Raw genomic sequence first — 17,895 nt, 5'->3', positions numbered from 1 at the left:
GGAGAGGTGAGTTCCTTTGAGGGAAAGGAAGAAGAGGCAAGGTGGAGAGGAACAGGACTCCCCCCAGGACTGGGGAGAAGAGGTGGTGGGGTGGGATTTTCCAGAGAGGGATGTTTAAGCATCCTTAGGAGACAGGCCCTTGGTCCCTGTTCCCAGCCTCACTGAAGACTTCTCCCCTACCTCCCCATAACCAAGTGTAGGGAAATGGCAGAGCCACGGCCTACTCGTGGTGAATCCATAGGCTTGGATAAGGGGCCCACTAGCCGTGAGCAGACAACCTAGATGGAAAATCAGAGAGCCAGCCCTCCTGGACAGTAAAAGGCATCTCCATTCCTCAGACAAGACTTGGGGGGCAGGGGACAGTTGAAGCAGCACAAGGGAGAGTGTCCCTGCTGACTGAACTTGAAGTTCTCCTGGGACTCAGCTGCTTTGATTTGATTTTGAAAAAGAACATTTTTCCCCCCAACAAACGGTGCTGGGAATACTGGATATTCATATGCCAAAAAATGAAGTTGGACTCTGACCTTGCACCACATATAAAAATTAACACTTACATCAAAGACCTAAATGTAAGAGCTGGAACTATAAAACTCTTAGATGTAACATAACATGAAGATCCTTGCACCTAAGAATCACGGTGAGCCCCAGGTATCCCGCACTGGTCACGAGGTAGACTTACTGATGGAAGGCTGAAAACAAGGGCATTCCTTTCACAATCGTCATTGTAGTGCCCTAATTGTGAAAGGGATCCTCTCCTCCTCTAATCAAGGCAAAACTTTCATACAGAGAACAAATCTGAAGTGCAGAACGTGAAGTTTTACAGATGTACATACGTGTCCAACCACTGCTCAGATGAAGATATAGAAAAGCTCCAGCGCCCCATAAGGCTCTCCTGTGTCCCCTTTCCAGGCGGTACTCCCAAAGGTAATGTTATCTATCTCTGTGCTTTAGTTCTGCCTGTTTTTAAACTTCATATAAATAAGGGGAATCATAGTTATTCCTCTCTTGTGCATGGCTTCTTTTACTCACTATAATGACAGGAATTCATCCCTGTAATTCTATGAGGCAATGGTTTGTTCTTTTTCAGTGCTGTGCAATATTCCGTCGTGTGACAAGTCACAATTTGTTTCCACTCACCTATTGGACATTGGGTTGCTTCCAGTTTTAGGCTGTTATGAATAAAGCTGCTGCTATAACATTCTCGTGTCTTTTGGTAGACATCAGCCCCTTGTTTCTCTACGTACCGAGGAGCAAAATTACAAGACCATAGAGTTTACCTACGTTTGGCCTTAGTAGGTACTGCCAAGTTATCCAAACCAACGTATTAATTCCCCTTCCCACCACAATGTATAATAAATCTGGTTAATTCCCACTTTTGCTACATTTAGTACCATTTTTTTAAATTTGTCCTTTTTAGTTTTTCTGGTGGGACTGCATCACTAATTTTTTAAAATATTTATTGATAACTAGCAATAATCTTTTATTCACCTAAAATGGGTGGCCTGTGGATGCTGAACGTTTGAGAAACTCATTGGACTCTCCTAAGTATTCAGCAACTCCCTGAGGAAGTGTGGGTGTGTTTCTGCCTATGTATGTGCCATAGTCACAGATGGTTGCTGCTCTGGACCCCACCCTCCTTGCCTTGGAACAGACCCTTCATTTCCACACCCCAACAGGAAGAGCTTATTTGGGATCCCAGAGGGAGATGTTTCCCTTCACCAGCAACATCTGGGCAACATCTGGTGAGCCCATCCCGGACAGGGAGATGCTTTTCTGGAGAAAACACATCACTTATTAGATTCTTTTTTATTCTCCTATATTCTCTCCTTTTCTTCTTGCCCCCCAAAACCCATCGCCCATTGGGCTCCCTGCTCTAAGCTCCCAATCCAGCCCTTGCCAACTCTCTGCCCTGGTTTCTGTCCGGTCTGGTTTCCCCAATACACAGCCCAACAGAATGCAATGCTACGTAGCCTGAGAGACCCTCAGTGACTCCAGTGCTCAGCCAGTCCTAGTTCCCTGATCAGTAGGGAGCAGCTTCATACTTAAGGAATGTTGAAGCTAGCTAGTGGGGCTCTCTGGTCCACTGTCCCCGTCCCCACTACCATTTTACAAGTTGGAAGACTGAAGAAGGGAGAATTAGAGGGAGGGAGAGGAAGAGAGAGCGAGGTGGGGGAAGAGAGAGAGAAACTAGAACTCCACTCTAGGTCACAGAGACTCCCTTTCTCCTGGGGACCTGGCCAGAGGATTCGAGGCAGGAAGGAGGAGGCAGTGGAAGAAAAGATTCCTTGGGACCAGCATGAGTGTCTGATGGGGGTGGTGGCGAGCATCATAGTCCTAAGGGCTGAGTCACCACTAGCAACGGACACCCAGTTCTGTAGCCTCTCAACTCCCTTCTGAGCTGTCTCAGCCACCAGCCACGGCTTTGGTGCACCAGCCGTGTGCTGACGACCCTTCCATATCTACTGCCAGCCCGTCCTCTCCTTGAGCCCTATGTCCCTGTACACATTTGCTAGGTACGTTTAATTGACTCAACAATTTCTGATGGAGCATTAAGGACAGTCAGACACAGCCCCAGCTCTCCCACTATTCACAGACAACACCCAAGGAAACGCACAAGTAAACCACACAACCAGGTGGGCCCAAGGCAGGTGCAGGTTGGAGAACAGCATCTTTGGAAGTTTGGACCAAGGTGAGCAGAACACACCCCAACCACATTATCAAGGGTGTGGGATGGGACTATAGGCTGAAAACATAGGTAAGGCTGAAAGAAACTTAATGACATACAAAATGCCTCAAGTGTGTATTAAAACTATGTGCAGTTGTATCAATGTTGCAAGCATAATGCACAAATAAAAAGAACTGTACACAAAGACCTTAAAATGGAGGAGCAGGAAAGGGAGTGGGGGATGGGAGTCTGAAGAGAGAGGTGAGGCTGTAAAGATGGGCAAGGGCCAGATGATTCCAGCTCTGTAGGCCCCAGGGAATTGAGACGTCATCCTAAGGGCACTGAAAAATCACCGGCAGTTTGGATCTAGCTGTCCAGATACCTCCTGCTGCAGGCGCCCCAGGTCCACACATTCAAGGCACCCAGGGAGGACAGAGGCTGTAGCTTCTCCTAACCGGCTTCCCTCCTATTGTTCTTCCCAGGAAAGGTAAAGGGCGGGCAGACCCCTCTGGCCCCCTCTGCATACACACCTGTGGCTGAAGAGGGGCCTTCACCATCATCTTCACCCCAGAGCCATCCAGGCAACACAGGTCACCCCAGCCCCCACCTGAAAGAAGGTAGAAAGGAATCCTGAGGGCTGGGCTAGTCACTGACAACTTTCATCTAGGACATTCAGAGAAGAACCCAGAATGCAGCGGGAGCAGGACTGGGAGGGGGAGGGTCAGGCTCCCAAGAAGACTCCCTGGAGGAGGCAGCGCTGGCAGCGGCCTTAAAGGCAATGGGGTTCTCTTAAGTAGCGAGAGGAACGGCTGCAGGAAAGGTGTGAGGGAAGAAACGCGCGGTGGGTAGGGTCGCATCTGCGGTTGGGAAGAGGGGCAGAGGGTGGGGTCCTGGGCCAGGACTCGCTGCTGGGCCTGCACACACTTTCCCTTGGGCAGTAATACAGGGAGAGTTGGCCCCTAGTCAGGAAAGGCCTTGGCCGGAGCCAAGTGGGACATTTTAGGTGGCCAGGGTCTGGCTTGGAAGAAACCAGTCCTTTTTTTTTTTTTTTTAAGGAGGGCCGGGGTGGGTGGGTCGGGGAATGGTTCCAGGAACCCCTAGCACAGCGCTTCTGCAGGGTCTCAGGCCCGCGGGCAAAGGTGAAATTCAGGCCCATGGATTACCCACACCAGCCATCCTAGGTTCTTCTCCAAGTCGGTTTACTTTTGTGGCGGATCTGGGCGTGAGTGGTAGGGAGAGAGCGGAGAAAACGTTTCGATTGGATTGGAATAAACTGCCTCGGGAGGAGGAGGGGAGAGGGCGTGCAGGAGGCCCCCGCGGTGCCGCCGTCCCAACCTGACCCACGCTTTGCGCCTCAGCCTACCCATCTGTCAACTGGGTACGTGGGGTGAGATGGGGATCTCCACAACCGTGCTGCGCCGGCTGGGTGCGTCGGCGACTTTGTAAAAGTGCGGGAGCAAGGCTGGGGGAAGACGACGGAGGGGCGGAGGTGGGAGGGGGCTGGGCGCCGGGAGCGGTGGCGGCGCCGTAACGAGCCCACGGGGAAGCCGGTGGCCGCGGCGCCCGGCTCCGGGCGGGGGAGGGGGCGGGGCCTCCGGGGCGGGGCGGCGGGCGGCCTGGCGGGCGGCCGGGCGTGCGTCAGCGCGGCCTGCCCCGGAGTTTTCCACTGACGACGAGGGCGGAGCGGCGGGCGGGGCTGCGCAGACAGTCTCCCGCCGCCGCCGCCGCCGCCGGACGCGCAGAGCGGAGGGGCCGCGGGGCCGACGGCTGCCGGCCGAGTGAACACAGGGTCGCGGTGCACAGGGCGTCCCCGGCTGGGACGCGGGTCGCATCGGGCTTTTTGGAGAGCGTCTGGTTCGCAGGTAAGCGCTGTGAGGCTCCGGGCTGGGCTGGACGGGACTTTGGGGAGGGGGTGTCCCGCGCAGGTGGCACTGCTCCGGCCCCTGCCATTTGCCCCCTGCCACCCTGAGCGGACGCGGGGGCAAGGACACCCAAGCTGGGCCCCAAACTGAGTGCCACAGACGGGGTCCGGGGCTGAGAGGCGCAGGTTTTCCGCTCCCCTCCCCCGCCCAGCCTCCGGCACCCCAAGAAGTCGCGGCGCCCCGAGCCCGGTGAGGGTGGCGACCGAGTGGAGGCTGTGCGCTGGTGGCGGGAGGATGGGGTGCGCGTGTCCGTGGGTGAGTTTTCATTTGACCCAGTTGCCTGCGAACTTTTCAGAAGTTCCTCGCGTGGCCGGAGCAGGTGACATTTGTCGCCTTCATCCTCGGGCTCCCCCCCGGGGGCGGGTACCAGGGCTGCCGCGCGTGCCCGGCCCCCCTGGGAGGCGGGGATCAGGGAGGGATGAGCGTGGAGTGAGGCTCCGTGAGTCACGGACCCTGGGAAGGAGGGAGAGAGGAGGGATTGTGGTGTGCGCTCACCTGTTTGTCAGTCGCCGTCACACACAGAGGCCACCAATGTGAGTCACGGGCGCAGCTCCCCCAGCCACCCTCGGACACACGTAGGCTCTCTCCCACGCACTTTTTCTCCCCTTTCCAGCACGTACTTCCTCCCGGTCCCCAGTTTCCCCTCCCCGGGGTCTGTTTCAGAGGCATGCTCTATGGAGATGCTCACTCCACAGCAACCATCACACAGTTAGTCACAACTGCTCCCTGGCACAGTCACACACTAGCCCACACTTCTGACACAGAGCGTCCCTCCCTGGCTCCACTGCCCACTCGACACCTCCACTCAGATGTGTCAGCCCTCTGAAGTGGAGCTCATCACGTCACCCCCAAATCCTTGACATCACTGCCCTCTGTGGTCTCCACATCCCGAGGTCACCAAGTCTGTTCCCTGCTTTCCTGTGCCCTTGTCCGGTCCTGTCACTCTGGCAGCAGGGTTTAACCAGTCACACCCCCCTTCAGTCCTAATGCTGAGCTATCTTTTAAAAATGCAAATCTGGTATTGTCACTCCCTACTTAAACCCTGGTGTGGCTTCCTGTGCCCTCAGGCAAAAGCCAGCCGGGGCGCCCAGGCCACCTAGACCCCGCCTCACGGCCCCTCCCCCCTCTCCATTCTGACTCTCTCTCTCTCTCTCAAGTCCCTCATACTTGCTGTGCCCCTTTCTGGAACTCTTCCCACGTCTATTCCTGGGACAGACCTGTCTTCACCCTCAGCTGTACCTCTCCTGCTACCCCTTCGACCTTTCATCGCAGCACACAGCAGGGTTCGTAAACTTTAATTACACTCCTGCCCACTGAACTCAAAGCTTCAAGGAGCGGCACCTGTGCATGTCTTGCTCCCTGTATCCCGAATGCCTGAATAGTGCTTGGCACATCATAGGAGCTCGAGAAATACTTGTGGAATGAATGAATGAGAGTGAAAGAGACCTCCCTTGGATGGAGGAAGCATTTGCTGTCAGGTGCCTTTTCCTTGCTGCAGAAGCAATTGCCTCATGTAGCCAGCAAACGTTTGGCACCTACCCAGTGCCAGGCGCTGGAGGCCAAGGCTGAAGAAGTGTCTCCTCCCCCCCGGGATCACTTTCAGAGGAAAGGGTGGGGGAGGGGTGTGCCAAGGCTTCCTGTCTGCCCTCTTGGCTACCCAGGCTGTTTTTCTAGCCAATCCCAGTGGGGGCCCAAGGTGCTCTGAGGTGCCCTCCCCTTCTCCCAGGAAGTAGTTCTTGAGGGCCTGGGGTCATGTGACCCCAGGTATTGGGGGAAACTGACCCAAGGCCTGGGGCTCTCGGAGGTTAAGGGACACATTCTTCAGATTCTTGGGAGTTGGATGGAGGCACTGAAGGGGCCCCCTCCCCAATACCAGCTCTTGGCTGGGGGCTGGGGCTTTGGGACTACTGAGGTGCACAGAGGGGTGGGCAGGACTTCCCAGAGGCCCTGAGATGTCCCTCTCCTCCTCCCACCCCCCAAATAGCCTTTGTTTGCTTGGTGCCCAGGGTGAGGTGGCCTTCCCTGGGTTCACGTAGTGTGGCCTGAGTGTGGAGACAGTTGTGGCGAGTACAGTAAGGAGATGTGCTCTCTGAGCCCTTGCTGTCAGCTCCTGTGTGTGGTGGCAGGAAGGCGCCCTGCTTCTCAGGGCCCAGGCAGATCCCGGAAGAAGTCTGGTTCTCTTTGATTCAGGGCCTGTCTCCAGGGCTCCTGGGGGTGTGGTATTTCTGTCTGAGCCAGCTCCTGGGAATTGCTTTTCCTTCCTCCAGGACCCCAGGAGGGGGCTGTGCTCACCCTGGGAACTGTGCCACAGTCGGGATCTTGATTCCTGGGTAGCTGCTGAGGGCCCCTCCCCCACCCTCTGACTCACTGTCTGACACTTTTGGACTCTTCCACTATCTATGTTTCATTCCTTTTTCTCACTTGGCCTCTCCTTGTCTCTGGCTGAGTCTTTTTGTCTCGTCCCCTGCTCCTGCCTCTCTCAGCCTCTGGATTCCCAGGTGGGACAGTGGCTCTTCCCCCTCCCCCTACCGCGAAGGAGTATCAGGGAGGACATTTCATTCCAGGTCTGCAGATGGTGCTGGGGTTCATCACGTTACCTGCGGCACTTCTATAGCTTAAGGTGTGTCCACCTCTCACCTTAAGTTCCTGTTCTGTAGGTATCCCTGAGGCAGAACCAAGGTGTCTGGCTTGAACCTGCTTCCTTGACATCTCTGTTTACTCATCTGGAACAGAGAGCCTCCTGAGATACCTGTGTTGGCACCTGCCTGCAGCCTGAGCTCTCTTCTCCTGCCCCCAGAGCCACCCCCCTTCTGGGTACCATCCTTGCTCAAACCCTCGGATGTAGACTGGGTGATGGGCAGGCATGTGCCGACCCTCCCCCCACCCCTCCCTTAATTGTGACAGGAGCAGGTTACACTGACTAGTATCCACCCCACAAGAGACTTCATGTGCTTAAATCTTGTTTCTGGGTTTATGTATGATATGAAGCGCCCACCTGCCTACCTCAGATGGCCCTCAGGTGCCTTCTCTATGTCAGACTGTTCTTAGGCACGGGCACAGTGACAACCAGGCAGAGAGGCCCTCAGCCAGACGGACGTGAAGGCGATGAGCAGTGAGGCTTTTGCAGGGGGGGGGGGCGGGTAAGGGCTGTGATGGGGCATCCCAGGGCCCATGGGAGCCCAGACAGGCATGTAGTCAGGGAGGGGAGTGGGGCTTTCAGGGAGGGCCTCTTGGAGATGATTTCTAAATGGGGGGGTGGGGAGGCTAGGTTCCAGCTGGGCGAAGGCTAGGAGGTGAGTGGGGGGCACTGCCAGTTCAGCTGGAGTATAAAGTGAGTGGGGTGAGGTGGGGAGAGTCTTGCAGGATGAGTGTGGAGAAGAGGCAGCAGCTAGGCCTGCTTCAGCCTCTCGGAATTCTGGACTTGACCCTAAGGGGAGCTCCGGAGTGATTCTGAGCAAGGGGATGGCAGGTAGATATGTGATTTAATAAGCTCACTCTGGCTTCAGGGTAAAGAATGGCTGCGGGGAGAGGACAGGAGCAGAGGCAGGGACATGAGTAGTAGCAGTAGGGCCAGAGATGTAAAGGTAATAAACTTTTAAAATTATACGTGACATACATAAAATACATGATGTATATGACTCTTATGTGTACAGCTAGACGATTTTTATGGTTTTAGACACCCCTGGAATGACTCACATCCCAGATCAAGATAAACCATTTCTAAACACTCCCCTCCCTGCCCCCCACCACTATTCTGACTTGTATCATCACAGATTGAGTCTGCCTTTTTCTTGAGCTTCATTCACTGGTATTCTTGTGTCTGGCTTCTTTTACCCAACACGATATCAGTGAGATTCATCTGTGTTGTGCGTATCCAGGAGCTCATTCTTTTTTTCACAGTGTAGAATGACACATTCACTAAACACTTATCACTGTTCTTAAGAACTTGGCGTGTATTGATTCACGTAAACCGCCCAACCCAGTGAGGTTTTAAGACGAAGAATTGGAGTGGTGAGGGTAAGGAACTTGCCCGGGGTCACTCAGCCAATTAAGAGGCCAGCCAGTGTTCCAATGCCGGCTGTCTGGTTCTGGAGCTACAGTTCTCTCCTCGGGGGGCCTCCATGATTCCTGCCGAGTCTGTGCCTGGCCTCGTGTACATTAAATGTGCACTCCCAGTACTGGGCAACTAGATGTGGATGGAGGGGGAGGGAGAAAAGAGTTGATGATGACTCCAGGTTTCTGGCTTGAGTAACTGGGTGGGTGGCAGTGCTGTTACTAAGATAGGGAACACAGGAAGAGGAACAGATGGCACGGGTGGGGGGTTGGGGAGCAGAGACAAGGGGTTCGATTTGGGGCCTGCAGACTTTTATGTTTCTAAGGCACAGCCAGGCAGAAATACCAAGTGTTCATTTGGTTTGGGAGGAGGTGTCTGAGGCCTGGGGGTGGGGGTGGTGATTAGGGAGGTATCTAATACCCGGTAGACAGCATCTGGAGCTTGGGACAGGGTGGGTTCTCCTAGTTGGACCATGGGGACAACATGCCTGGGTGTGGTTTGTCTTGTGTGTATGTGTCTGAGTCTCTGGTCTGCATGTGTGTATATGTATGTATGCCTGGCTCTGGGTCATGAGTTCCCCCATCTCCTGGGAGATCCAGCAGGTCAGCTGGGAGCGGGCTTGTTTTTGTTTGTGGTTTAACCCTGGGAGGCAGGGTACCAATCCTGAGAACCTACCCGTTGAGCAGCCCCCATAGCCCCCACAGCCCCCGGAAACACCTGTGTGTCCTTCCCCAGCGCTCCCCCTTCCCCCCAGTGTGGAGAGTGTGCAAGGAGGGGAGCGACTGTTGCTTCTCTTGTGCCTGGAGGGAGAGGCTGTCCCTTCAAGGAATTTTACCCAGGCAGTCTATCCAATAAGTCAGTTGACAGCACTCACTCCAGGTCTAGGATTCAGTGACTTCGTGGGAGGCTTGGCAAAGGAGCAGGGGGTGTTTAGAAAGGACACCTGAGGAGGGGAGATCACCAGCCTTCTGCTTAGTTTTTCCTGTTCTCGTTTCCTGTGATGGCAGTGGGGGAGGGGCTCCCCAGCACTGGGGCCTCCGCACCGTTTCCCCTTCCTCCTGGTGACCTCCTGGGGGCCTAGCCCTGAGTGCCACTGGACGCGCAGAGACAAGGTATCTGTGCTCAGCTCTTAGGGCTGAGTCCTTGGGAGATTCCCAAGCAGTGGAAGGGACTGTTATTTGCCGTGGCATTTAGGGGAAGGAACCCTGAGTCCCCTCCACTTGGACGGGGCCAGCTAGGCTGTGGGAGTCTGGCTGCCCTCCTGCAGAGGGCTGAGACCCTCAAAGGGCAGGCGCGAGTGGTGTGTCCTGGGTGGCTCCACGTCGCCAAGCTACAGATGGGAGAGAGTGGGACATTGTTTTAGCAGCTCAGTTTCACTAGAGTGTTTTTTTTCTTTTAAGGGGGAAAAATAATTTCCATAGGAAGTTAATTAAAACAAACGGCTAGATATTGCGAGTAGAAAGCCAGATGTAGGTGATTTTTTAAGATCAAACAGGAGATGTGAAAGAGACAAGAAGCCTCGGTGGCTCTGGGTCCCACAGTTAGGCCTGGAGGCAGGGGACTTCTGCGGGGCGGGGGTTTCTGAGGGAAAGTCTGGGCAGCTCCTTCTCAGGAGAGGAGGGGTTCCGGAAAGTCCTGGGTGTGGGAATCGGGGCCAGTGTCAAAGCCAGCCTGTTGCCTGGTGTCCTGGTTCGCCTGGCCCTGGAGCGAAGGCTGCAGCTGGGCCTGTGCCTGTGGGTATGCTGGGAGGGAAGGAGGAGGTGGAGGAACCAGGGCCACTGTACAGGGCTGTGCAGCCTGTCACAGAGGGCCTCACACACACAAAGGCACACAGATGCGAGCTGTGTGAATCACCCAGCCGGTGAGTCAGCCCCGAGGATTCCTGTCGGGGAATCAGCGAGGCCGTGCGGAGGGCTGTCAGTCCGTCTGTTGGCCTCGTGTGTGTGTGTGTGTGTGTGTGTGTGTGTGTGTGTGTGTGTGTGTAGGTGGGTTGTAGGAAGTAGTGGGGAAGGTGCCTGGCAGTGTCCTGGGAAGGCTTTCAGGCAGAGGGGGTGGGAGACTGCAAGAGCCAGGAGGAGGGTTTGGGCCTGGGTGCTCCATCATCATCATATGCTAAGAAGCCTGCTGCAGATGTGCCTCCTGCAGGGCCTGGGGCAAGAGGGCCTGGGAGGCCTCGCGTGTACGTGGCAGAGATGATGACCATGGGCTGCCAAAGAGACCAATGAGAGTTTTCTCCTTCTCATCCAGGCTGTCTGTGCCCAGACCCCACGGCACCCCTGCACCACCATGACTGGGCTGCTGAAGAGGAAGTTTGACCAGCTGGATGAGGACGACTCCTCGCTCTGCTCGTTCTCTTCTTTGTCCTCCTCGGGCCACCGCTCTCTCTCCTGCTCCCCAAGCTCTTCTGTCTCCCCAGCATGGGACTTGGAAGAGGAGGGCCCCTGGGGTCAGATGCCCCCGCCTGATCGTGACTCCTGTGGCCCCCAAAGTTTCACCCGTGAGTTCCTTCTCCCCTGGGAACCCCACACACCCCTTCACCCTTCCTGAAGATGAAATTAGGAGGCCTGTAACAAAGCCATTCTGGTCTCTGGAGATCATGCGCCCCATAGCTTTAGCTCCCCTTCCATGCTCTCCACCTTGTCCCCTTCCTGGAATACAGTGGTCACTCAGGAATGCCCACTGTCCAGAGGCACTTGGCTAGATTCACCCTTGACCTTAGGACTCTGCTGCTTCGGCGTCCTGACGTTTAGGATGGAGCTCTTTAGATGGCCCTCTGCCTTCCCACCCTGGCTCCTCCCTTCTGTGCCAGTTTCGTTTCTCCAGCTTTCGCCCTGTCCTTCCAACTGCACTCCTGCAGTCCCACGCCCCACACTTCTCCGCCAAGAGGCCTGTCAAGCCGGTCCCTCTCCTGTCAAAATGCTGTTTGGCTTTGCCTGAACGTAGTGAAGTATTTTTTCCCAGTTATTTTTCAAGCTAGCATGATTCTGATTCCAAACTAAGAGAGATTGCCCTGGAGCAGTGTTTCTCAACCTTACTTTTTATTATCACTCCCCTCCACACCAAGGAGCCTTTTTAGACACTTTTTCCCCCCTAATCAACCCCACATGATATTTTAATACCACAGAGATGATGTCTGTTTATATGTGCATTATATGTATATCTGCATTTTACGTAAAAAGTGTGATTTTTTTGGCACATAGAATCTAAGTATATTAACTGACTAAACTACTATGGGTTTACCCTGGAAATACAAGGATAGTTTAATATTATAAAATCCAACTGTAGAGTTTACCAAATGACTATGTGCCAGAGGAAGAAAAACATAAGAGCTCTTGATGCTGGAAGAATATTTGACAAAATGTAATGTTCCTTCTAGATAAGACTTTTGGTAAGATGGGAATAAGTGAATTCTACTTAAATGGTTTAAAAAAAATTGGTTTCAACCCAAAAGCTGCTTCTGATTAGTGAGGAAATACTGGACGCAGTCCCACTAAGCCAGGAACAAGAGGAGGACGCTGTCTGTCATCATTGTTGGTTAACATTGTTCAGGAAGTGCTAGCCAGTTCAGTTCACTAAGAGAGTAAGAGTTTTCTGTATTGTGTTGGCACAGGCAAAACTGCCATTATTTGCAGATGGTTGGCTACCTGGTAAATTCAAGAATACGAACAGAAAACCTTTTAGAAGGGAATTCCCTCAGGTAGTTGGGTACGAAATTAATATATTAAGTTGAGTTATGTGGAATTACCAATATTCAATTATTTTATGGTAATTTCTTATGGTTCAACCTAATAAAAAGCAATAATGTACCAGTATGTGTATTGAATATGTACAACCAATAACTTATGAAAGGAAGGCTTTTCCAAGCCTGTTGCAAAACACAGAAGCTATAAAGGAAAAGATCGATATATTTTTGACTACATAAACCTTAGAAATCATTTTGTAAAAGGCCATGAACAAAAAATAAAAGACTAAAAGATTTTCACAGGTAGGTCAGACAGATGATTAATGTCTCTACCCTGGTTTCCCAAAAATAAGACCTAGCCAGACAGTCAGCTCTAATGCGTCTTTTGGAGCAAAAAATTAATACAAGACCGGGTCTTATATTATTATTATATTATATAAGACCCGGTCTTATGTTAATTTTTGCTCCAAAAGATGCATTAGAGCTGATGTCCGGCTAGGTCTTATTTGGGGGGAGACACGGTAATATCATATATAAAGAGGTCCTGTAAATCAACCAAAAAAAAAAAAAAACTATAGAAAACTGTACAAAGGACCTGTAAATGGCTAATAAAGATGGGAAAGATGTTGAATCTCACAAATGCTCCCATTTGGACTGGTGAGTAGCAATAAGGCAGTGTTGGCATAGGGGTGCTGTGTTCAGTTTGACCACCTCCAATCCTAGCCAGGCTGGCTCCTAAATTCAGATCCATTTCTTTGTTGGGGTGGGAAGACAGGAGGAGGTATGAGGAGAGACAGACAGTTCAGCCTCATCTTCCAAGGGGTTGTGTTGTGCCTCCCAGAGAACTCATGCCCTACCCCCTCCCTGTCTGCCTTCCAGCCCTTTCTATCCTGAAGCGGGCTCCCCGGAAGCGCCCAGGCCGCGTAGCCTTCAATGGCATCACCGTCTTCTACTTTCCTCGGTGCCAGGGCTTCACCAGCGTGCCCAGCCGTGGTGGCTGCACTCTAGGTATGGCCCCTCGCCACAGTGCCTGCCGCCGCTTCTCCTTGGCTGAGTTTACCCAGGAGCGAGCCCGTGCACGGCGCGAGAAGCTCCGCCTACGCTTGAAGGAGGAGAAGCTGGAGGTGCTTCGATGTAAGGTAGGCAGACTCCTCTCCAAGGCCCACACAGTAGGGCAGCTCCTGAAGTCCTAACCTTGAGGGACGGGGCATCACGGGCGGGTGCCAGTTTGCTCAGTATGGATTTGGGGAAAGAGGCCAGTAATTGCTTGGTCAGGGTCTGTTGCTTGGATTATTTGCAGACGGAGTGGGGTGTGCAAGGTATCAGGTTTGCTGCAGGGCCTGAATCTGTCTGACCTCACTGGGGAGGGAAATGCAGAATTGATGGACATTGGGGGTTGGTATATCTATCTGGCTGGGGAGGGCGTTTGTCCATGCACTGGGGAAGGGCATGAACAGGAAATCTCTTTGCAAATGCCGTGAGGGCAGTGTTCTGAGCTGTCCCAGTCACTAGGGTATCCACAGTGCTCAGCCCAGAGTAAGCGCATCGAGAGGGTTTGTCTGGTGACTGATGGCTGTGGGGACTAAGACCGTGTGTGTACCGCTTACATCCCTCCTCCTTCCCGCGGATGCAGCTTGCAGAGTCGGGGGTACCTGAGACGGAGGCTGGCCTGCCACTGACCGTAGACACTATTGATGACACCTCTGTAGAAGAGCAGTTGGCAGCGGCTGTGGCCGGTGGCCAGTTGGAAGAAATGACCTTCCTACAGCCCTACCCAGCCCGGAAGCGGCGGGCCCTGCTACGTGCTGCCGGTGTACGGAGGATCGATCGGGAGGAGAAGCGGGAGCTGCAGGCTCTGCGTCAATCCCGGGAGGATTGTGGCTGTCGCTGCGATAGGGTCTGTGACCCTGCGACCTGCAGCTGCAGCCTGGCGGGCATCAAGTGCCAGGTACGGGCCGGACGGGGCTGGGAAGGGGAGTCTCAGCGTGGGGGCTTCCCTGGGCCCCAAAGGAGCCTCACTTGTCCCTCTTCTTTCTCTGCAGATGGATCACACGGCCTTCCCCTGTGGCTGCTGCAAGGAGGGCTGTGAGAACCCCAAGGGCCGTGTGGAATTTAATCAGACGCGGGTTCGGACCCATTTCATCCACACGCTCACCCGTCTGCAGCTGGAGCAGGGGGCGGAGAGCCTTGGGGAGCTGGAGGCCCCGGCCCAGGGTGGTCCACCCAGCCCTGGTGAGCAGGTCCTGGCCCCTCCTTTCCCACTGGCCAGCTCCCCGGTGAGCAGTGAGCTGGGAGACCACAGCTGCAGCAGCGACATGACTGATTGCTCCACAGCATCGGGCGCTAGCGAGGCCCCCGACAGCCCTGCCCACCCGGCGCTGCCTGGCCCTGGCTTCCAGCCTGCCGTGGATGACGATAGCCTCGAGCGGATCCTGAGTTTCAGTGACTCTGACCTGGGTGGAGAGGAGGAGGAAGAGGAGGACGGCGGTGTGGGGAGCCTCGACAACCTCAGCTGCTTCCACCTCGCTGATATCTTCGGTACTGGTGACCCCGGCGGCCTGGCTAGCTGGACCCACAGCTATTCCAGCTCTAGCTTCACATCAGGCATTCTGGATGAAAACGCCAACCTGGATGCCAGCTGTTTCCTAAACGGGAGCCTTGAAGGGTTGGGAGAAGGCGGCCTCCCTGGCACCTCAGTGCCGCCCAGCATGGACGCCGGCCAGAGCAGCTCAGTGGACCTCAGCTTGTCCTCCTGCGACTCCTTTGAGCTGCTCCAGGCCCTGCCAGACTACAGTCTGGGGCCGCACTACACCTCTCGGAAGGTTTCCGACAGCCTGGACAACTTCGAGGCGCCCCACTTTCCCTTTCCTGCCTTTTCCCCACCTGGGGACGCCAGCATTTGCTTCCTGGAGTCCATCATGGGCTTGTCCGAACCAGCTGCCGAGGGCCTGGCTCCCTTCATGGACAGCCAGCTGTTTGAGGACACCGCCCCAGCGTCTCTGGTGGAGCCTGTGCCTGTGTGAGGACTAGGGTGCCTTTTCCCGGCCCCAAGAGCCCTGTTGCTGCTGTATTATAATTTGGGGGCTCCCCGGGGTCTGTATGTAATAGTCTCCCATTGGCTGACTCACCCACATGGACACCCTATTCCCATGCAACACTCTGGATTTATTTATTTTTTTTAACTTTGTGTGCTGAAGAGAGGGTGGGAGGGGGCTTCCCCCTTCAACCCCCCTGTGCCCCCATGCCCACACAGTCTCTTCCACTTCCACAGCACATGCCAAGAAGAGGAGGACATATGGCTCCCCTAGAGCTTTGCAGACCCCTTTTTGGTCTTGTATGATATTTCTTAGCCCAAAGACAGGGCTGGAATCAGCCACTTCCTGCTTCTGCCACCCTGAGCCGTGGTCCCCTGGGTGGCTGAATCCTCTGGACTGTGAAGACTATAATTTATTTCCATAATTTATTTGGAGACTAGGTGGCTTAGGCTTCTGTCTGGCTGGTGGGCAATGCTGGGGTGGGTGGGGCACAGACCCCATGAGCCCCTTTTGCCCTACGTGGTCTCAGGTGTAGACCAGGTGTGGATTTGAGCCCTGTGTCTACTGTGGCAGCTGCCTGGCTCCAGATGGCTGAGCAGGCAGGGGATGACCTGGGACAGTGTCTGGGCAGGGGAGGGGCTGGGCTGACCAATCGTGACCAAAACCCTCTTCTACCCTGCTCAGCCCCCTCTGCTTCTTGTCCTCTGCCCCATCTCTCCCCTCCCGCAAAGGCCACAGCCTTTCTTCCTGGCCCATCAATGTAGGAGGGGGAAGCAGGAGGCCCAGAGACGGCAAGAGGCTTGCCTCAGGGCCCACAGCATGCCCCTGACAACTCAGGGCTTTCTGGGCACTGCACTCCAGCCCGGCCCACCTACCTGTGCCCCCAAGGCCAGTTGGCCAGGGCAAGGGGTGGCTCCTTAGGGCTTCTATGCCCATTTGCTGATGTTGAATTTTGTACCATAATTTCTACGTTGTCCCTGAGTATTAGAACTATAATTTATTCATTTTTCTCTGTGTCTGTGCCAAGAAGACCAGGCTCTGGGCCTGCCCTCTTGCCCAGGAGGCCTTGCCAGCCTGTGTGCTTGTGGGAACACCTTGTACCTGAACTTACAGGTACCAATAAAGAGGCTCTATTTTTAACGGTATGGTCTGTATTTGTGGGACGAGTAGGAGCACACATATACCCTGAGGAGGGAGGGGGAGATAGGCCCTGCCGATCTCAGTGTGGATACAGGCTGTGGGGGGGCTGTAGGAGTGGGGGGTGCAATACTCTGGGCCTCCTTCCATGTAGGCCAGTCAACCTGGAGACAGGAAACCTGCTAAGAAAGGCTGGCCAGGCACATGGAGCAGTTTTTCCCTTTGGATGAACCCGTCTCTCTCCAGTAGTCTCCTGGGGTGGTGGTGGGACAGCAGCAGGGCAGTCTTCTGAGACAGGCTGTCTGCTTGGATGGCTGAGGGCACGCTCCCCACTCACCCACACTGAGCTGGGGCCTGGTGCCGAGGATGGTCACTGACCCCCAGGTGGAGGCAGGCAGTGGGATGGGGTGGGTGGACGCCTGGCATGGGGTTTGTGCACCGGGCACCAGAAGCTGTAGAACTTTATCCTCTTGCACCAGCCAGACCTGTCTGTCCTGTCCCAAGGCAGGTTGGGCTGCAGGCCAGAGGAGCAGGCTGCAGTGTGCCCCAGTCTGCTGGCCTGAGGAGCAAGGCCGACCTCCCCTTTACGAAGGGGAGGGGGACCAAAACAGAAGACCTGACTTGGGTCTCCTTTTCTTGTTCTAATTCTCTGTCTCTTGGTCTGGGCTGCGCTCCCTTATTTCATCTCTGGTTTACTGGTTAAGAACATGGACCCAGAGTGCCAGGTTGGAATCCCAGCTCTTCTACTCCCCAGTGAGGTGACTCACACAAATTATTCTCCGTCTCTGCCTGGATGTCCTCAATATTGTGCAAATAACACTGCTCACCTCATAAGCTTGTTCAGTTCATACGTACACCGCTCTTAAAAGAGTGCCTGGAACATGCAAGCCTCATGTGCACCTTTTCTGTTCTGTTTTCTTGTTTCTGCCTCTATTTCTATGTTTTAGCCTTTCTTTTTTTGCCAGTTCTGTCACCTTGCAGGTATCTGTCTCTTGCCTCTGGACATGCATGGACATGGCCACATGGCCATTTCGTCAGTGGCCACTAGAGGACTCATGGCTTGGAATCTGGCCTACCTGTAACGAGCTTAGGCCCGGACAGCCAGCTCTTAGGCTTCTCAGGATGGACTACCCTGGTACATTCAGTTGTCCTATCTCCCTTCTCACTGGTCCCTGGGAATCCTTTTGCAGATACTGCTTCAGCATGCATAATCCAAAAGCTGGATCTCCCGAAGGGCCGTGAGGCTTTGTTCTGACTAGCCTGGGGTCTTGGTGGCAGCCCCCAGCAGCTCCAATACCCTTGCTGGAAGCCCCTAGAGTCTCCTGCTATGGACAGCCCATGGCTAGACTGAGTCTGCCCATCGAGAGGGTCACTTCTGGGCTTTTTTTTTTAAAAAAAGA

General features: G+C 54.4%; 1 protein-coding gene across 3 annotated transcripts; it reads left to right on the top strand.

The window, feature by feature from the left end:
- The first annotated feature begins 4,336 nt into the window (after positions 1–4,336).
- CSRNP1 (cysteine and serine rich nuclear protein 1) lies at positions 4,337–17,879 on the top strand. Of its 3 annotated transcripts, none has more exons than XM_081071895.1 (5): positions 4,337–4,527; positions 10,904–11,138; positions 13,203–13,462; positions 13,957–14,271; positions 14,366–17,879. In XM_081071895.1, exons 2-5 carry the CDS (start codon positions 10,928–10,930, stop codon positions 15,344–15,346), a joined length of 1,767 nt encoding a protein of 588 aa, XP_080928021.1. In that variant the 5' UTR covers positions 4,337–4,527; positions 10,904–10,927; the 3' UTR covers positions 15,347–17,879. The 3 variants fall into 3 exon arrangements, with proteins under 3 accessions (XP_080928021.1, XP_080928020.1, XP_080928022.1); XM_081071894.1 differs by having other exon boundaries at positions 10,889–11,138; XM_081071896.1 differs by lacking the exon at positions 4,337–4,527 and adding an exon at positions 5,751–5,870.
- The last annotated feature ends 16 nt before the right edge of the window (positions 17,880–17,895 follow it).

This window comes from Rhinolophus hipposideros (genome assembly GCF_964194185.1).
Source record: "Rhinolophus hipposideros genome assembly, chromosome: 14".
Classification (NCBI taxonomy): domain Eukaryota; kingdom Metazoa; phylum Chordata; class Mammalia; order Chiroptera; family Rhinolophidae; genus Rhinolophus; species Rhinolophus hipposideros.
This window is presented reverse-complemented; position numbering and strand designations above follow the sequence as displayed.